This window comes from Geotrypetes seraphini, chromosome 14, assembly GCF_902459505.1.
Source record: "Geotrypetes seraphini chromosome 14, aGeoSer1.1, whole genome shotgun sequence".
Classification (NCBI taxonomy): domain Eukaryota; kingdom Metazoa; phylum Chordata; class Amphibia; order Gymnophiona; family Dermophiidae; genus Geotrypetes; species Geotrypetes seraphini.
In genome coordinates this window covers 21116447-21137864 of record NC_047097.1, presented here as the reverse complement: position 1 = coordinate 21137864, position 21418 = coordinate 21116447, and the positions used below count along the sequence as shown (strand labels likewise).

At 43.4% G+C, this 21418-nt stretch overlaps 1 protein-coding gene across 1 annotated transcript; it reads left to right on the top strand.

Moving 5' to 3' along the window:
* The first annotated feature begins 1753 nt into the window (after nt 1–1753).
* On the top strand, nt 1754–21197 carry LYSMD2 (LysM domain containing 2). The gene is made up of 3 exons (XM_033921123.1): nt 1754–2173; nt 7299–7630; nt 20683–21197. The coding sequence occupies exons 1-3, from the start codon at nt 1928–1930 to the stop codon at nt 20726–20728; spliced, it is 624 nt and encodes a 207-aa protein (XP_033777014.1). The 5' UTR covers nt 1754–1927; the 3' UTR covers nt 20729–21197.
* Nucleotides 21198–21418: the final 221 nt, after the last annotated feature.

The following is a 21418-nucleotide window of genomic DNA, read 5'->3' as shown; positions in this document are numbered from 1 at the left end:
TTAAATTACATTTTTCTTTCATTGCATGGCTTCAATTACGTTATGTACTCTTGCTGCTTGCTCATGTTCAGTTTATAATGTGATTCCTATACACGTTTTTAATTATTTTTTAATTATGTTTTTAATTATGCTGTTTATTTTCAGCTTATAATGTTGTTCTTATCCATATCTTTTACATTTATATATATGTTTTTATGATTTTTTTTAAAAATTATGTCTTTAATTATGTTTATTTTGTTTTAACATGGTCCTTTAGATTCTTGATAAAGGCACATGCACCGAAACACTACCAGTGTCGAGTCTTTGAGCTATTGTGACAAATTCACCAATAAAGTGACTTTTTGAACTATATACCCATGGCTGAATTCCTGACATCTTAGCCTCACGACTCATCATTGAGGCCAGTCCTTGGCTTCTGATTCAGTATGAAATAAACCCACCAGGATGTTTGAAACAAAACACCCAATTGGGCAGGAAAATCGAATCGAATCAAAAAATCGATTCAATAGGCTGAATCGAATCAAATCAAAAATTTTTTCCCTGAATCAGGTAGCACTAGTAACAACTGATCTTTTCTGCCTCTTTCAAGGAGAGTTGGCCTCATTGGCAAAAGGAGATTACATGGACTTCTCCTGTTGCTAGTCTTCCTGGGACTATTCAAATGGGGCATCACTGCTGAAGGGAATTTCAGTGTGAAACCCAGTTACCTCCTCCCATTTCCCTGTGAGTGCCACCAGACCTGCCTGGATTGAAGAGACTAAGCATCCTGGGGCACCACCAGTGCATCACAACACCCAGGATGAGAACCACTTTAGGGAGGATTCAACAGAAATTGCAAAAATAATTTTGTGTAATTAGCTCATCTATACAACACTATTTTAGTATGGACGACCATCTTATCCTGCATGCTTCCAGACCAGGTAATGATGTTTTATATAGTGTATACTGAATTCAATGAATGCCAGACTTTACTGCTCAGATCTTGTATCCAGCCGTTGTGATTTACTCATCTTTTGGAATCAAAGCTTTGCATAAAATTTGTTGTTGCTGTTTTTTGTTTTTTTTTAAATCAATACTTAGTACAATCAGTTGTGAAGGAGACTACAGAAAAGGGAAACATTTACCCCCACTACATCGACCAATGCCCCTAACTGAATCCCCACCCTTGCATCTTGTTTGTCTGTTTAGAATGTACGCAGAGACACTCCCGTCTTCCTTTTCTTTGATTTCCTTTTCTTTATTTTTCTTTCATCTTTCTCCCTTTTTTCTGTTGTTCTCCCTCACTTTCTTCTTATATTCTCTTCACATGCAGTTCTAATAGTAGGAACCTTTCTCACTGTTATGTTCCTCTATAGTTAAATATAGATTTATATGCTCTTTATACAGAAAGCTTTATTTTGACTTCATGTATTTGGAACTGCTTCCTGTATTTTCTAAAAATACTCAATAAAAACTATTGAACTCAAAAAAAAAAAAAGAATGTACGCAGAGACTTTCTCCTTTGCGACTCTGTACAGCGCTGCGTACATCTGGTAGCACTCTAGAAATAATAGTAATGTCTCCTTTCTGGCACGGACACACAAACAGGAATAAAACGCATGAGCAGCCAAGATATGTTACACCTGAGGGCAAATCGTAGCAACCGGATCCTGTCTCAACCTCAGCATATCTCGCCTCGCGCTACTCCTGAAAAGACCTGAGCTAAATTTAAATGCTGCGCGCGAGCGACACGACCCCCCCCCCCCCCCTTCCTCTTCCAGTATCAAATTTCACGGGGCTCCGCTGGGCGCCCCTCCCCTCCCAGGAGAGAGGCAGCGTGGCGTGCGGCGCGCGCGCGCGCGGGCCCTCCCCACCTCCGCCAATCGAATCGTGGGGGTCGCATCCTTCCGCCTGCGCAGCATCTGCTGGTACCCGCGGTGGCGGGAAGATGGCGGACGGCTCGCCGCCGCTGCGCGCTGAGGTGGGGCCGGGCCGCTTCGGCTCGCCCGTCTTCCCGCGCTCGGGCTCGGGGTCCGAGTCGGAGGCCGAGCTCTCCCAGAGCCTGGCCCGCACCAAGACGCGCTCCTACGGCAGCACGGCTAGCGTGACGGCGCCTCTGGCCGAGAGCTACGTGGAGCACCGGGTGGGCGACGGCGATACGCTGCAGGGCATCGCGCTCAAGTACGGAGTGACGGTAAGGCGCCATAGGCCAAATGCCCCCCACCCGGAGGCACTTCCCCTGCGGTGAGGGAGCCCTGTGGAGGTCCTGGACGGCCCACCTTCAAATTAGTGACAGCGGTATTTTGAAGGGCTACAGAGGCTTCCTAGCGCTCTACAAAGTCACCGAAGTGGCCTGTTAACAGAGGGAGATGCTGGCTCTGCCTGTGGGTTTTAGTTTATTTAAGATGCTTTTAAACAGTCTTCCAGGGTAACTACAAAGGTAGAAATAGACTTGGTTACCCAAGTGATCACCTCCCCCCCCCCCTCACAAAAAGGCTGGTGTTAACTTTTGAAACATAGCCTTTCAATGGCAGGAGTCATATGCCTCAGATGCAGGAATGTCAGAGCTAATTTGCTTTAGTTAGGTTGGGGGAAGAAAAACAGACCGGTGGCCGGATAACTGGGGGCAAAACTATTCTCTGAAAATGTAATGGAAAGGTACCAAATTTGATGTGGTTAAAGCGGTTCATATACAACGGCGCGAAAGACAAAAGCGCGCGCCGACAATTGAGTGCAGCGCGGAGGCACGCGCCGCACAAAATTACAGTTTTTAGGGGCTCCGACGGGGGGTTTTGTTGGGGAACCCCCCCAGTTTACTTAATAGACATCGCGCCGGCGTTATGGGGGGTTTGGGGGGGTTGTAACCCTCCACATTTTACTGTAAACTGAACTTTTTCCCTAAAAACAGGGAAAAAGTGAAGTTTTCAGTAAAATGTGGGGGGTTACAACCCCCCATAACGCCCCCACAATGCGGCGCGATGTCTATTAAGTAAAGTGGGGGGGTTCCCCCCCACGCCCCCCCATCAGAGCCCTAAAAACAGTAATTTAGAGCGGCGCCCGCCTCCGTGCTGCGCTCAATTGTCTGGGCGTGCCTTTGTCCCGGCGCGCTTTTGACCTGACACCGGTTAAAGCTGCTGCCTCAGCACTGTGAGGTTCTAGAGAATGACACGGTGACAGAATTTGTCCCCATCCCTGCGGATAACCGCAATAAACCATCTGCATTCTTTAAGGAGAGAAGGAAGAATCAAGAGTATGAATGGACACAACCACTGACCCTCAAGCCTTGCATTGAAGAATGCTGGTGTAAAAGGACTGAGGTTGAGATAAACACTAAAGAATGGCATGGGATGGTTTCCCACGGTTATGTGTGGGGATGGTGGCAGTGAGGATTCTGACACCGTGTCATTCTCTAGTTGCAGGTTCAATCCCAGCGCTGCTATTTGTGACCCTGAGCAGATAGCTCCAGATAACAGATTATAATCCTACTGGGATAGATAGGGAAAACGCTTTAGAGTAGGGTGTCAAACTCAATCACATTAAGGGGCCGAAATCCAAAATGCAGGCTAAGTTGCAGGCCAGCCCCCATCCAATCTCCACCCCAGACCCTCCTACGCCTGAACCAGAAGCCTTCTCTCTGACATCACAACATTAGAGGGAATGCTGGATGAGATGTGGGACGCTGCGGCTGTGAGGAGGAAGGAGCTGGCCACAAGATAACACTGGGGGCATCGGACTGCGGGTCGCATAAAACAAGTAGGTGGGCCGAATTCAGCCCGTGGGCTTTGAGTTTGATACCTGTGTTTTAGAGGATCTGACCACTTAGGATCCTCTTGGGATATATATATATATATATATATATATATATATATATTTGCTTTTTAAATGATAAAATATTGTTTTTAAGAAGGGTTTGGACAATTTCCTGGAAGAAAAGTCCATAGTCTGTTATTGAGAAAGACATGGGGCAAGCCACTGTTTGCCCTGGATTGTTACTCTTTGGGTTTTGGCCAGGTACTAGTGACCTGGATTGGCCACCATGAAAACAGGCTATTGGGCTTGATGGATCTTTGGTCTTACCCAGTAAGGCAATTCTTATGTTTATCCTTGGGCAACTTCTTCCATCTCCATGATCCTCATCCCCATGCATCTCTCTAATAATAATAATAATAATAATTTATTGTTTATATACCGCCAAAGCCAAGGTAGTTCGAGGCGGTTTACAATAAAGAAGAGCTGGACATTCAGCGAGAAAAAAACAATGAAGTCTTTGAGTACATGACTGTTTGTAGAGAGTAAGGTAACATTGTAGGGATGGGTTTACAATAAGAGTAAGTCAATAGGAAGAGCAGGTCGAACAGTGTGGGGTAAGCAGTGAAGGCTTTGGGAATTCTTGGTCAATAGGAAGTAGATCAAGGCGATTTACAAAAAAGGGTAGGTCATACGGTGTAGGATAAGCAGTGAAGACTTTAGGAATTCTTGGTCACAAATCGGTTGAACAGGTTGGTTTTAATTAGTTTTCTGAAGTTGAGGTACCCTGCTACTGTACTTTGTGACCTTGGGCAAGTCACTTAACTCTCCATTGCCTCAGATAGAAAATTAGATTGTAATCCCTCCAAGGACAGGAACTACTTTAACAATAACTCACTTAAAGGTCCTACTGAAAAATATGTGAGCTAAATTTAAATAAATAAATATTGCTTTGCACTATTTTGAGGGAAGCTATTTCTGTGGAATTTCTGGTCCTAGCAGACCCACTTTGCAAAACAAATGTCTTTTAAATGGTTCTTCTACTAAGTTGCAGTAGAGGTTTCTCCCACAGCCCAGGGTGCTAAATACTCTAATGCTGCTCCTATGCTCATAGGAATTGTATGAGCATTGGAGCATTTAGCACTCCGGCCTATGGTAGAAACCTCTACCACGGTTTAGTAAAAAAGACACAAGTTGGCAAAAGGTCAATAATGCACGTCAAAAATAATAAATTGGTTACAAATTGCATGAGTTCAAAAACAACAATTTTAAAGCAAATACTTCTTCCCCCCCCCCTCCAACCCACCACATTGCTGGCGATTGCATCCCTTCACTGCATCCAGGCTGTAGGCCTAAATTCTCACCAGGAACACATTTATAGAACTACTCCTATAATGACAAAGTAATGAGATCATACCAAATGGATACTATCTACTGTCATGCATGTTTTACTGTGTAATAAACTGGTTAAAATTTGTGATGAGAACTAGCAAACTACCACATGAATACCCACATCAAACCCAAGGATGCGCTGTAATTGAGCCAGTTAACAATGTATGGCCAAGTTAAAGAAGATTTAGTATGAAGGTTTCATTAATTTCTTCATAGTGTGTGGGTTCACAAACTACAGAATCTAGTCTGTTTATTTTTGCCTCACTCTTTTCCCTGTATTGGGCAGTGGGCGGTAGCAGCAGTGGGCAGCAATTCAGATGGCCTGCTTGCACCAACCTGAGCCCTCTCTGACATTTCCTGCCTATGCTGAAGTGAGAAGTTACATCAGAGAGAAGAGTTAGGTTGGTGCTAGCAGGTTTTCTGAATTTCTGCCCACTGTTGTCGACCGCTACAAAAGAAATCCTACTGTATAATGTTGAGTCACTGGTAGGGGATGGGACAGGAGTGACAAAAAACCTCCTGCAGCATATCTGGGAAGCAGCTGTGACGCACCAATGTGCCAGTGTAGGAGTCTACTGTAGGCCCTGTCTAGATAGCAAATAGCGGGGTATGACTATAATCTGCAAAACGTTACAGACACTGATAAATGCTGGTCTAGTGAGTTGAAAATTAAGGCTGAGGAAGTTAGTCATGATTTCAGAAACATTGCTAACTAATTTTTAACAAGTTATTAATTACTAGTTGTTTAGCCCGTTACATTAACGGGTGCTAGCAGCCCTTCTCCCTTACTTTTACCTCCTCCCTGTCCAGCAGCACCTCACCCCCTTTCCCTGCTCCCCCCCATATAGCAGTAGCCCTTCTCCTTTTATCTCCCTCTGTCCAGCAACACCCCTCCCATTCCCTGCTCCCCCCTGTCCAGCAGTAGCTCTTCTCCTTTACGTCCTGCTCCCCCCCTGTCCAGCAGTAGCCCCAGGAAAAGAGTGAGGATCGCAGGACCAAAGCTTTTACTCCAATCCTCTTGATGCCTGACATCCAAGTAGGGGAAATCCACTCTCCCCACCTCCTTGCTCCTGCTGCACTTCCTCCTCGGCTATACACATGCATACACACACTTACATACAGCTCTCTGGCTCCTCACGCCCCTCCTCCACCTTCCGCTTCTTCAGCGGGGGCCAACGTTTTCTTTTGTTTTCTTTTTGCATGTTAGCCGTAGTGCCATAGGAGCGCGTCTTGGTGCGGGCCAGGCTCTGGGAGAGCTCACGCAGACCTCCATCATGGAAAAACAGCACTACCGGCCAACTTAGTCCCTTGCCACCCCCTTCCCGCGGTTTTGTGTCGGGCAGAGCAAATCAGGGCAGTAGCAGGCCGCGAAGCAGTGTGTTTAGAGTGCTGCGGCCCCTGCTGGAGTAAGGACGTTTGTCGGGACCGCGGGGCGGAAAGAGAAGAGGAGCGGCGGCAAGGGACTAAGGGAGCCGAAGGTAGAGTCGGATGGGAGGCTGAACAGGGGTTCGGGTGTGCTGGGGAGAGGAACGAAGATGACGCTGACAACCAGCCAGAGAGAGAGAGAGAGATTCGTGCGCATGCGCACTCCTACCTCAAGTGCCCTACATCTCACGGAAAACGGATGCACGCAGGTGGGAGTGTGCATGCGCGGCTTAGCGTTTTATTATATTAGATGTTCAGCAAAGCAATAGCTACAAAGTACTGTTTTGTGGTAATATAGCTTTCTGTATGAGTGTAAATGAGATTTTATTTTTATTTATTTAAAAATTTCTTACTCGCTACATCTACAATTCTGAGCGAGTTGCAAGTAAACACTCATAATTTAACAAATAAACATTAGACAAAAAACATCATAGAAAACCGAAAACCACATGCATTAAACTGTCAAAGAATCTAAAAACCAGCCTCAGTGCAACAGGCCTATTGACTGGCAGCCATATAATGACTTCCTCTCAACCATCTCACTTACATGAAAAATATCTCTCAAACAGCATTCAACTAGCTTCCTAAAATTTATTAAAGATGATGCACTCCTTACATCCTGAGGCAATGTGTTCCACAATACTACCTTGTACTATCAACATCGAGTAATGAAGTCAAGACAGTTTCACCTGTTTCAATTATGGAACTTCCAAACAGAACTAGTATAATTATTTTCCTTTTCATATTTCTTCTAGATGCAACAAATAAAAAGGGCAAATAAACTGTTTACTACTGATTGCATATTTTTGCGGAAAACCTTGAATATCCCAGTTATATCTGAGAAGAAGTCACTATTCAATGGCTTTAACTCGCTGGACTCTCCAGAGAATGAAAGTTTAGAGAGTTGTACGTCTTGGGATAAGGTATCGGCACAGGAAGAGACCTCTTCCTCTCCTAGTCCACAAGAAACTGAATATCAACTCGAGGAGCCTGAGGAACTGTCTGCCAAAGATTTCTTACAGAGACTTGACTTGCAGATAAAGCTGTCTACACAGGCAGCTAAGAAACTAAAAGAAGATGATATCAGGTAAATTGTATATAACATTAGATCAGTCACCACTTGACTCCAGAATAGATTTCATGTGGGCTTATGTGTGCTGCATATGTAGATTAAAAAATATTATACTTCATTTATTCAGGATTATTTTACATATAATGTTATCTTTTGTTGGCACAACATGGGAATAATTCATGAGCTTTGGAGACTGCATAGGCCTGTTATGCAGAGAGAATTCAGAGGGAGATCCTTGTGGTTTGGAAAGCTTATACAGTGGTACCTCAGAATCTGAACGCCCCAGAACTTGAACGATTTGGAATCCGAACTTTTTTTTTCCTTCATATTTGCCCCGGAATCCAAACGCTGCTTTGGAATCTGAACTGCAAGCAGTGCTCAGCCCAAAGCTTCCCCTCTGACGCAGCTTCCTGTTTCCGCCTGGGAGGGAAGCTTTGGGCTGAACACTACTTGCAGCTGCCGTTGCCGATCTTGCTGCATCTGCTGCTGGGGGTCCCGATCTTGCTGCCTCTGCTGCTGGGGGTCCCAATCTTGCTATTTCTGCCAGGTAGGCCCGATCTTGCAGAGTTTGTGGGACCAAGGAACGGATTTATCTGCTCAAGGCCCAGCACAGAAGAGGAGGCCAATCTTCGGGCACCGGCACCAACGCACAGGACATGCCAGTGCCGAGGCCAGATGAAAGTAAGAAGCGGGTTCGGGTGGGTCTGGGGGACTTCAGGTCGCAGGAGGGGGGGAGGGGGTGCTCGGTTTCCGAGGTGCTGATTTTGCAAATGTTTTGCTCGTCTTGCAAAACACTCGCAAACCGGTGCACTCATAAACCGAGGTACCACTGTACTATTTAATAATTTGTATCTTCATAATTATTTATGTAAATTGCTGTGAACCTCTTGAAGGTATTGGTGGTATATAAATAAAGATTGTATTGTATTGGACCAGGTGAAGCTCTGGCCTAGGGTGCCAGCAATTAAGGGCGCAAAAATACTTTACCTGGACTTCCTTCTGCCATGTCCTGTCTCCTCTGATGTAATTTCCTGTGGATGGGACACGGAAGAGGGAAGACCCAGGAGCTGTCGTGCTGCTGTCATTGGTGACTGACAAACTTTAAAGGACAGTGGGGGCTTGAGAGAGGTCAGGGAGCAGTGCTGAACTGACAGCGCTGGGGGGAGGAGGCAGATGAAGACTGGATTGGTAGGGGGAGAGAGATTCTGAACCCACTGGAGGGAAGGGGAGCTGGAAGTGATGCAATGGGGGGGGTACCATCATATAGTATCTCTGAATTTTTCTGGTGGTGCAATGAAAAGTGTTAAAAATAAACAGCATATCTTTTTTTTTTTTTTTTTAGTTCAATCAGTTTTATTGATTTTATAGGAAAATAACGTCCAACAATAGAGTGCTCCCGAAAAGAGAATAAACAGCATATCTTGAGGAGTTGTTTATTACTGTCAACATGCTGTAGCAGGTGTCAGATTTTCAAGCATTCTACTTGAAGCATTGAAGATAATATATTTGAATATAAACATCCATGAGGACTGGAAAGCTGCAAATGCAATGGCATACACCTTGATATTATAAATTGATCTGACTTGCCTTCCTTCACACCTGGACTTCTAGGCCAGCCAGAACCTGCCTTATGTATCCTGGCTATCATGAATGACAGGAGGGGTCTGAAGCTATGGTGTGGTGTGTTTTTCAGTCATGTCTGTCTTGGGGTTTTTTGTGGTCTTGTTCCTACTTCCCTCTCTTTGTGACCAGTCATTGCAACAGCAGGCCTTGGGAAACTGCTTGCACCCTAACCCTACCAGTAGCCCTCTAATTCTGGCAACTTGCACTCAAAAATTTGGCTAGTTTGCATGATGATATTTAATTTTTTGAAGGCCAACTCTCCCACCATCCCATTCTGGTTAGCTTGTGTGAGCATATGCTGCCTGCTTGCCCTGGGATAAAGCCCAGTTACTTACTGTAACAGGTGTTATCCAAGGACAGCAGGCAGATATTCTCACAACCCACCCACCTCCCCTGATTGGCTTCTTAGCTAGCTTATCTTAACTGAGGAGACGTGTGCCCTGCGTCGGGCAGGAAGGCACTCGCGCATGCATGGTATGGGCTATCGCAAACTTTCTAAAGTCTTAAAGCGGCGATGCACTTTTAAAGTGTTCCGTACCAGGGCTCCGTTGGTGGCATCACCCATGTGTGAGAATATCTGCCTGCTGTCCCTGGATAACACCTGTTATGGTAAGTAACTGTGCTTTCTGGCAATGGTACACTTTCAACCACTTGGTCTGGGGGTCTGCTTGGTTTCTGTACCCTTTGCTGTATTGGTAGGTTCCTGCCCTTATCTCGGCATCCTTCCTAACTCTGTGTAGCTGTGGGTAATTGGATAGGGCTAATTTCGGGTCTTGCCTTTGGATACCCTGCCTCTAGCTTCCTCGGGATAGTTACTAGGCTCGCAGACAAGATTTGTTCGGTCATGGTGGGTTTGCTGATCATGCATCTAGCTGAGCACTGCTTTTTTCAGTTTGTACCAAAGGATTTTTTTTTATGTACATAAAAAAAAAATATTGATAGTGTTCCCTTAAAGTAACAGGGATATCTTTTGAAAAAGTTAAGAAACTAAGGCTCCTTTTACTAAGGTACGCTAGCAAATTTTATTCCTATAGGTATCTTACATTTAGTGCATACTAATCCATTAGCGCACCTTAATAAAAGGAGCCCTAAATATTCAGCATCTTGTTTGTGAATGTGCAAAAGTCAGTGTCTTTAGAAACTTTCCAATTATGAACTGTTCTTGCCTTGAGAATGTTACTAATTTTATGTTTGTGTTAATTGCATATTTTTTGTCATTTGATTAAAAATGCTTTGCAGCTTGTCTCTTTTGCTAATATAGTAGTCATTGCAGACACTTAGGTAATCAAAGTATATAATTTCACAGGTTATAAATACTTAAAAATAACATAATTACACTTAAGTATGTGCCAGTCTGAACTAGTGACAAGTTGCTTACCTCTGTTTATTTTTTATGTTTTTTTGAGTCTGACAGCTTTCCTTCTGGCATCAATTGGTTTATAGATTCAGAGCCTTCATTTGTCTATCCAGGCACCTCTCTCTCCCCCAAACACTCCCATTAGCACTAGAAAAAGAACCCCCATTTTGTATAAGACAATCAAAAGGCTGTCTAAGTTGGAACATTCAAAATTTCCTGGGTATTTTACAAAAGGTTCTCTATATTCTTACTATATGTGCCAGAATACCCATATTTATTTAAAAAAAAAAAGAATGCAAAAAAAGTGGCTTCTCTCTGTTGCATGCATATTGGCTGGCACTTATGCATGCAGGTGTTGATTTTTGTAACTTATTGTAAAACTGCTAGATTTTCTAAAATTGCACATTTTGAGAGGAGCTAACTAAGGAGCTGAGTTTTTCCAAATTTTCGGCATTTTTATGTGGCTTTGTAAACTAAGGGGCTCATAATAAAAAAAAAAAAAAAAAAAAAGTCTAAAACAGTGGCCTAAATAAAAGCCTGATCGTCCAAATACCCATAACCAAAGCTGGTTTTAGACAAATCTGAAACCAGCTTAGGCCTTTCCCCTGCCTCTAAACGCATAGAAAAGAGGCGTTTTTAGAGGAGGGGAAAGGGTGGGACCGACCTAGACATATTTGTACAGCAGGTATAACCAAAACATTTAACAGGTTGCCTAGTCGGCACTTATATGTTTTGACTTAGACCAAGTCAAAACGGGTATAAGTGCTGAAAAAGGGGCTGCTCAGCTGATTGCAGCTCCACCGCGGCTCATCACCCCTGCCGCCAACCGCAGCACTTGGGATCGCTATCGCAGCAGGAGAGATAGCCAATCTCTCCTGCTGCGATCCACCCTCCCCCGATCGGATCAGACAGGAAGGAGCCCATGCCTTCCTGTCCAGCAACTCCCCACCCCTCCTGACACGATCGGGGCAGGAGGGAGCCCAAGCCCTCCTGCCCCGGCGAGCCGCGACACCCCCCACCCCGACAACATTGGGGTAGGAGAGAGCCTAATCCCTTCTGCCCCGGCGAGCCGCGACCCCCCTGACAACATCGGAGCAGGAGGGAGCCCAAGCTCTCCTGCTCTGGAGAAACTCCCTACCCCCCAACCCTCTCTTAAGATATGGGCAGGAGGGATCCCAGACCCTCCTGCCCTCATCTACCCCCCTCCCACGATTCCCCTCCATCCCCTGAACCTCTCCTCGGTCTCTACTGTGGATATATGTGTAGTGGCTTTTCTGAAACTTTTATTTACAAGTATATGCCCATTTATAGATGTAAACTAGCTTTTTACATTTGCAATGTTGCATTTCCCTTCCAAAATTATCTCCATAACCAAAGATTATATTGAATTATAGTTGCACCCTATGTGATTTGCCCACTGGTGCCTCCCTACCACACCTGCTTTGCCACCGTTAATGAGAGAAGATGGTGGGCTGGGAGCAATTTTTGCACTTCTCCATATTTTCAACCCGTGATATCCCACTTTTTGTACAGCACTTGGTATGATGCTCTCATAGTCTCATTATGTAGTTGAAAAAAAAAAAGACTGCACACCTAAGAGAGCAGGGGACTGGCTGAGATGCTGGAGCCCCAGGTTGAGGTCAGCCTGTGTGGCAGGACAGACCTGAATGCACTGGTCATATTGCTGGACATGCCTGCTTGCATACAGTGTGATCTGTGAGAGCTGGAGGGGGGGGGGGTTCTTGGGTGGTTCTTGGCTACAAAGCTTACCTAAATGGTTAAGCAAGCCTTCTGGCAAAGGCTATGGGGTCCCTAGGGGCTCAGATGTCTCTGGCCAGGGCTCTGTTCTTTGGGCCAAGTGCCTTAGGGGGAATTTGGGGAAGGCTCTGGACACCACAGTCATCTCTGGCATATCGGTGGAGGATCAGGATACAATATGGGACCCCCCAGTCCCCTTTGGACTTCGATTTGGAGGATCCTCCCCCTTGGGGGTATAAATTCTAACCTTCTTCCCCCCAACCCACCCCAAATTCTGTAAATGATGCTTTGAGTTGTGCTAGCATAATTGTGTGCACACAATTTGCATGTGCAACTTAATTGCAAGCCATTTAGCGCTGATAATTAGCTCCTTAAGAAGCAATTATTTGCATTAATTGTTTTAAATTTAAATTTATGTGTGGCACTAAAAGGAGGCACAGAAATGAGTCATGAGCAGGTTGGGGTGTTCCTTAAAATTATGCATATATTTATAGTAAGAGGCATCTATGCCTAACTTAAGGCATAAGGTTTTGTACCACGTTTCTGTTGGTACAGTTGGTCGCACCTAAAGTTAGGCGTGGCTTCCAAGTGCCAAAACAACAGTTTATATGTGTTGTTTTGGCATTGATTTTTTTTTTTTAATTAAAATTTTTTTAGATGCGATATATATAATCCAGCTCTAAAGGTATTAAAAAGTAATCTATTTAACTATTCCACCCATCTCATGATATTAGAATCCTATATCCTCTCTTCTGTCTCTCGCGATTAACCCTAACTGGTTTAGTCCTTCTCCTTAAGAAATGTGTTCCATTCTCTATCATTTTTCTTACTTTCAGCCTTTTCCAATTCTGCTATATCTTTCTGAGATGGGAGGTGACCAAAACTGCATACAGTATTCAAGGTGTCATTGCACTATGGATCTACTGCACAGGTGTCAAACTCAAGACCCACGGGCTGAATTCGGCCCACCTGGCTGTTTTATGTGGCCTGATGCCCCTGGTGTTATCTTGTGGCCGTCTCCTTCCTCATCACATCTGCAGTGTGTACGAAGCCACATCCTGTGCCTCATCCAGAAGCATTCCCTCTGCCGTTGCGATGTCAGAAAGAAGGCTTCTGGTTCAGGCGCAGAAGGAGAGAGGAGCCGCTGCACGCAGCTTCGTGTACACTGTGGCTATGAGGAGGAGGGAGCTGACCACAAGATAACACCGGGGGTATCGGACTGCGGGCCGCATAAAACAGCCAGGCGGGAGCTAGCCAAAAGGTAAGACACCCGCCAGAGGGAGGCACAGAATGGAGGGAGGGAGACAACAAAGGTAGGGGGAATGATTTTATTTTCAATTTAGTGTTTGAATTGTCAATTTTGAGAATTTTAATCTGCTGTCTAAATTTTGCACTGCTCATGAAGAAATACATTTGTTTCTTTTTCTCTGGGGGTTGTACTACATGCAGAGCCTTGAATCTTAGGGTTTATTTTTTATATATTAGTACTTTTAGTTTTTGGTCCTGTATTTGCATAGATTCTGGTAGGAATGAATGTTCTGGTAGGAATGAATGTTGAGAAGCATATAGTGTGCTTTGTGTTGTTTAATTTTGTGGTTAACCATTATGTGTTAATAAGATTATATTGTGTGTGTATATATGAAAAATGAATGGAAAAAATTGTGTTATAATTAGTACTATTATGGGGGCGGAGATTGGGCGGGGTCTGGCCCGCGACTTAGCATGTAATTTGGATTTTGGCCCCTTAATGTGATTGAGTTTGACATCCCTGATCTACTGTATACAGAGGCATGGTGCTATTCTCAGTTTTTGTTCTCCATTCATTTTCAAATAATCTCTACCATTTTCTTTCCTGTTTTGACAGTCATGGCACATTGGACTAAAATATATTATCTAAAATTATTCCAAAACTGTTTCCTTGTGTGGTGATTCCCAGTTAAGAACCCTGGCATTTGAGATCATTTTCCCCTATGTGCTTATCTTTATACTTATTGTATCCACAGTTCGTTATTTATTGAGTTATGAATTTAAGAATTTTTTTGAAAATATGACTTTATTTTTAGCAGTACACCCAACCAGTGGCAATAATTGCTTTTAAAATAACTTCAAACATTTTACTGTCAAACTCTAGCTTTTAACTTATAAATAAAATAATTAAATGAGTGAGAAAGTGAGAGTGAAGCCAAATTAATTTGTTGGAAATGTAAATAAAGGCAACAGATAGCATCCAAAAAGGACGTAAAATGCATTTATGCTTTGTAAGGTAAATGCATTTTGTTAAAGGAAAATAGATAAATCATTTATGTGGTTCTAGATGGAAAGTTGGCCTTGTGAAAAGGTCACTGTAACATGAGTAGGCAGAGCATGGTACTAACAGACTTTTTTCAGGAGCCTTATTGCTTTCACTTGCTGCCACATGGAAACTTGACTACAGTCAATCCACATAAGGACATAATTTAAATTGGAAATTGTACAAAAGGATTGAGTGTCTTTTTGTCTGTGGACAAAATAACTCTAATAGAATGGAATGAAAAGCTGCATGAGGGAAAAACCAATAAGAGACAATGAGTTTTAAAAAATGGGCCAGATTGAACAGGCAGTTCCAGAAAAATAATCTTCCCTGCCCTCTCCCCCAAAAGTGTGACCCAATATATTCCCATGAGAATAGGAGAGTCCAGATTCTATAGCATAGAAAAATAAATGGAGTGAAATGTGACATGGAAAAATAATGTAATCAGTGGCGTACCAAAGGGGGGGGGGGGGCGGTCCGCCCCGGGTGCACAGCCAGCCAGGTCCGGGTCCTCCTGCCCTACTGTGCAACCGGACCTGCACCTTCTTCCTTTCCCCCCGGACCGCGCCACTGCAGTCTTACCTCCCCGTTACTGCTGCTAATTGCCAACAAGAAGTCTTTCCGACATCAATTCTAACATCGGAGAGGACGTTCCGGGCCAGCCAATCACTGCCTGGCTGGCCTGGAACGATCTCTTTGACGTCAGAATTGACGTCGGAAAGAAGACTTATTGTCGACGATTAGCAGCAGCAGCGGGGAGGTAAGACTGCAGCAGCGTGGACCGGGGGAAAGGAAGGAGAGAGGCTTTTTTTTTTTCCGCGGCAGGGAAGGAAGGATGTAGGCAGGCTGGCTGGCTTTAGCGCGGCAGGGAGGGAAGGAGATAGGTAGGCAGGCTGACTTTAGGGGTGGACAAAATCTGGAAGGCAGTGGGGGACATAAGGAGGCTGGGGGCACTAAGGACACGGGAAGGAGGCACTTGGGGGCACTAAGGACACGGGAAGGGGGCACTAAGGACACGGGACGGAGGCACTGGGGGCACTAAGGACACGGGACGGAGGCACTGGGGGCACGGGACGGAGGCACTGGGGGCACTAAGGACATGGGAAGGAAGGAGGGAGGGAATAGAAAGGGACAATTGTTGGGCCTGAGTGCAGAAAGAAAGGATACACAGTCAATTAATAGATATCCCCTTTTGATGAAAAAAAATAAATGGTCACGTTACCTCTGACTTACTTTCTCTGCATCAGAGTCGGCAGCCACGCTGAGGTGCAGGAAAGTCCCACGATGATTCGTCTGCCGGTTCTGCTCCAGAAGAAGTAAGTTATGTCAGAGGGGGTGGACCCGGTAGACGCAGTCATTGCGGGACTTTGCCGCAGCTCCCTGCGTCTGCCGGGTCCAGCCTTTCTGACGTAACTGCTTGTTCGTTGCCCAGGTTTAAATTTTATCTATATTGTTTGAGATTTTTTCAGCAATATTAGGATGGTTATGGGAATGAGGAGGAGGATGTCAGCATAAGATATACAGTTTTGTCTTCCATTTTGATGTGTCCCAGCGAGCTCATGAATAAATTGAATAGGATTGGGGATAGAGGAGAGCCTTGTGGGATGCCACAGAATGCCTTCCAAGGGTTGGAGTATGATTCTTGCCTTTTGACCAAGTATTCGTGATTTTGTAGGAAGTTGGCAAACCATTTCAGTACAGTCCCTGTTATTCCAATTTCCGAGAGTTTGGTTAGGAGTAATTGGTGGTCCACTGAGTCGAAGGCTGCGGAGATATCAAATTGGAGCCGTATTGCCTGATGACCCGAGCTTAGCAACTGTTTGATTTTAGTGATTAAAGTGATGATGAGGAGCTTGGTGCTGTGTTTTTTTCGGAAGCCGTATTGGGATGTGTGAAGGCAGGAGTGTTGCTCTATGTATGAGACTCAAAGATTTTAGTGAGGATGGAATGCCAGCAATCGGTTTGTAAGATGCTATGGAGAGGTCTGCTTGGGCTGTTTTCGGTTTAGGAGTTAAGGCTATTTTACCCATTTCTTTGGGTAGATACCCTTGGTTCAGTGAACTATTTAGCAGGTTGGTGAGCCAATTAATGATATGATGCAGAGCTTCAGAAAGAAGGTATGGAGGACAGTTGTCTAGGGGGCTGCTTCGTAAGACTAGCTTTGCTATTAATTTATTGGTATCAGGGATGGAAAGGTTAGTGAATGACAACCAGATCTGGTCTGCTTTTTAAGGGTTCAGTGTATACAGTATATTTGTATTGGGAAGTGTTTGTTGTGGCTGTCTTAGCAACTTCCGATTGGACCAACTTGACTTTGTTGAGGAAGAAATCTGCTAGTTCTTGGGCTAAGATTTTATTAGAAAGGGTTGCAGATTCTTGGTTTGGGGGATGTCAGTTGTCATACTAGGCGAATCAGTTTTTTGCTGTCGGTTGTGTTACCTCCTATTTTACTGGCGTAATAGTTTTTCTTTTGTTTCGGATATATTGTCCTTGTATTTATTTATGTCTGCTCTCCATTGTGTTCTGGTGTCTTGTTGGTCCTCCATTTCCTCTTTAGACATTTGCATAGCTATTTGTCTAGTCTTAAGGACTCCGTAAACCAGGGCGAAGTTCAGTTTGATTTTATTAAGTTTCAAGTTCAAGTTATTGTGTATTTGATTAATCGCTTACTCAGATTTCTAAGCGATGAACAAATCTTTCAAATTACAGATTAAAACAGGAGTTATTAAAAACAAGTAGACACTAGGGTTATTAAAAACAAGTAGACATTAAGCAAACATAACAGATTAGTAACTAACAATATAAACAATAACAGAAGAAACAGAGGGAATGAATGGGTAAGGAAATACAATATTAATGATAGAAAGAGGAACAATTATGGCAGAGAACAATAGGAGGGGAATAAGATAGTAACCATGTAAGAGTTTATAGCGGTAGGTACGGACTCCTAAGCATCATAGGCATCTTTAAAAAGAAAGCTCTTAAGTTTACTTTTAAATTTATCTAAGTTATTTTCTTCTCTTAAATAAATAGGAAGGGAGTTCCATGTTTGAGGAGCTGTAACAGAAAAAATAAAATGCCGCCGTGTGTTGATAACTTTGAGTGATGGTATAACTAATAAATGTTGGTCGATAGATCTCAGTGATCTGGATGGGGTATAAGGAATTAGTAACTTATAAATGAAGGCAGGGGTCTTATATACCAGAGATTTGAAGGTGAGCAGACTTAATTTATATTGAATTCGATGTGCAACTGGAAGCCAGTGCGCTTTCTTAAGAAGAGGAGTGACATGATCAAATTTCCGTGCTTTCATTATAAGTTTAATTGAGGCATTTTGAATAATCTGCAAGCGTCTAATTTCTTTTTGGGCTATTCCCTTGAATAAAGCATTGCAGTAATCAATTTTTGAGATAACCAAGGAATGAATTAGAATATTGAGAGACTTTGGGCATAAAAATTTGGATAGAGAACGAATTTGACGCAGTCTGTAAAAGGTAGATTTGACAATATTACTAATGTGGTTATGGTAAGTTAGTTTATCATCAAAAACAACCCCCAAAATTTTGATATTACTTATCAGTTGTAAGGCGACCCTTAATAGAAATTGGGGAGGGAATTTTAGAGCTATCTTTCCAAGGGAAAAACATGACGTTTGATTTATTAATATTGAGGGCTAATCTGTTCAAATCAAGCCATTGATGAATCTCCTCTAGTTTCCTGTTAATTGCCAATGTTTCTGAGGGGTCGAAGGGTCAAATGGATGTAAAAGCTGAATGTCATCTGCATAAGCATATGCGGTAAAGCCAATATCTGGACCGCCCTTCTTCTTCAGGAAGCTAAAGCTCTGCTTTGTCTCTGTGCCATCGAGGAAGTTCCCCTGGACCAGCAGAGCAGGGGGTTTTACTCCGTTACTTCCTAGTTCCAACGAAGACAGGCGATCTGAGACCCATTTTCAATATAGATCAGAACGATTGGTTATATTATCTGGATCTCAAGGAGGTTTCTACTCACATCCCCTCTCATCTGACCTCTCGTCAGTATCTCAGATTTTGGGTGGGGAATCTGCATTATCAATACAGAGTGCTACCCTTTGGCCTGGATTCATCTCCTAGAGTATTCACCAAGTACCTGGTGGTGGTAGCAGCAGCTCTAAGGAACCATAGTCTCCAGGTGTTTTCCTACCTAGACGACTGGCTTATCACAGATTAAACATCTCAGGGGGATTTTTAGTGACCCCTACAAAGTTTGGGATTCGAAAGCAACTTTCCCAAATCCCAACTTCAGCCCTCTCACAATCTTCAATTCATCGGAGCTGTTCTGGACACTATCCAACTCGGAGCACTCCTTCCGCAACAACTCTCCTTCCGCAACAACTCTCCTTCAACTCTGTCATGCAGTGTCTTCTCGCTCTTCAATCTCTGCGAGACACATGATGATACTACTAGGTCATATGGCCTCCACAGTACACGTGACTCCTTTTGCCAGATTTCACCTCAGCATTCCTCAGTGGACACTGACATCTCAGTGGATGCAGGCTTGCGACCCACTCTCTCGACACATTAGAGTCACTCCTTCGTTGAGTTAGTCTCTCCGCTGGTGTCTCTTCCAATCACTCCAGAGGCTTGCTGTTTCAAACGCCCCTTCATCAGAAGGTCCTCACAACAGATTCCTCGACCTACGCTTGGGGAGCTCCTCAGGCTGGACTACATCTACAGAGTCGAGTCACAGCCCATAAAGTCAGAGCCATGGCGGCTTCAGTAGCTTTCTTCAGATCTACACCTAGTGAGGAAATTTGCACAGCTGCTACCTGGTCCTCGGTTCATACTTTCACCTCTCTCTATTGTCTGGATGTTTTCTCCAGACGGGATGGCCATTTTGGCCGGAGGGTATTAAAAAATTTATTCTCCTAAGTTGCCAACGCTCCCACTATCTCATTCTGGTTAGCTTGGAGGTCACCCATATGCGAGAATAGGCTGCCTGCTTGTACTGGGACAAAGCACAGTTACTTACCATAACAGGTGTTATCCAGGGACAGCAGGCAGCTATTCTCACAACCCACCCACCTCCCCTGGTTGTCTTCTCTGCTAGCTATCTGAACTGATGAGACTCGCCCTACGATGGGCAGGAAGCCACTCGCGCATGTGCGGTGCGGCTGACTCGAAACTTCTAAAGTTTCTACAAGCAAGTCTGCTTGCGAGGCTCCGTGGATGACGTCACCCATATGTGAGAATAGCTGCCTGCTGTCCCTGGATAATACCTGTTACTATAAGTAACTGTGCTTTTTGAGGTTAATAAAGCAAAAATAAAAACCCAGAGAGCTATTTAGCAGATCGCTTTAAGGACGTCCAATCTGTGCCTAGTTCCATCCTTAGACCTCAGGCCACTCAGGTCTATCTGAAGCCTAAACTGTGCTCAAAAGTAGACTTCCTTACAATGCCTATAAGACCTAGTTTTACAATTGCTATGCAGCTTGCTAGCTCACTCTGTAGCATACTGGTTAAAACCTACAGCCTTCTACCCTAATGTTGCTGGTTCAAATCCCAGTCACTCACTCTGTCTGATGGAAGAAAAATAAATAAAAGCATCAAACAGATCCATCTCCCAGTATTACAATTATAATGAAAAACAGCACAAAATTGTCATTCTAATAACGTAATAATAAAGTATTATAACATTAAGGACATTGTTTAGACGTCTAATTCTCACCTAAAACCTGATTCTCTAAAGGGCGCCTAAAAAGTTAGACATTTAAACAGTGTTGAACGCCGCTGAGTGTAATTCTACAAAGGAAGCTTAACTTAGATGCCTAAACAATGCCTAACTTTAGACTCATTTTGCAAAATCAAGGCCTTAGTCTTCAGAAACAAATCAGTTTTCATATTATGGTTAATATGAAAATTGAGCTGTTGTGCAGTGGGCCTAAGTTTTTGGTGGTATGGCAAGGTTAGTGGCTATGTTGCATGATAGATAAAATTTAGTGTTTTTATTAGTTAACATTTATATTTAACGTGTATATGTGTTTTTTGTTTTTTTTTTCAGATGTGCTGATGATGCACCCTATGCAACTTCATCCTATCAACAATAAATAAATGACCGCTATAAACCTGCAGTAGAAGATATGCACTGAGTTTTCAAAAAATAAATAAAATGGAAGATTTGAGATGGATTATTGTGTGGTATACCTTTCACAGGTCTTGAGTGGGGAGCTCCATTTACTCTCCAATTGCACTGAAATGATTTGACCTTGTTTGCCTTTCATTGGTTAATGTTATTATGATCTCAGTTAGGAATGCAAGCTTAGAGAAATTGACCACCTTCTGCAAAGATTATTGCATGGTTGATTTTTCCTTTCATAAACTGTCTTAATTTCCCAAATCTTTTTTATGCTTTGGCTGAAAAATTGCAGAGCTGAAGTGTGTAAGAAAAAATATGCTTACCAGAAATTTCACTATCAAAATGTAGCAAATTTGTTTGCAGAATTTTAGTGGAATAACTGCTTGCAAAAAGTGTGTTCATATTTCAGCTTTAATCCTTTTTAAAAAGTTTAACAAATATGTTGAAACAAATTGCTTGTCTTTATTTCGATTAATTTGCAAGGAAGAATCCAATAATACTTCATTTGTGTGATAAGTGATATTTGATGTTCATAGCTTTATATGTCAATGTTTTTACTGTCATTTTAATTTAAGAATATATATTAAAAGATAAATGAACAAATTGAAGGCTAATCATTTCATTGTTTCTATTAACCCATATGGTTTCATTAATAGATTGG

Coding starts and splice junctions, on each gene's coding strand:
- LYSMD2 (XM_033921123.1), top strand. CDS start 1,928: ATGGCGGACGGCTCGCCGCCGCTGCGCGCTGAGGTGGGGCCGGGCCGC. Junction 2,174..7,298: donor CGCTCAAGTACGGAGTGACG/GTAAGGCGCCAT, acceptor TATTTCTTCTAG/ATGCAACAAATAAAAAGGGC. Junction 7,631..20,682: donor CTAAAAGAAGATGATATCAG/GTAAATTGTATA, acceptor TTTTTTTTTCAG/ATGTGCTGATGATGCACCCT.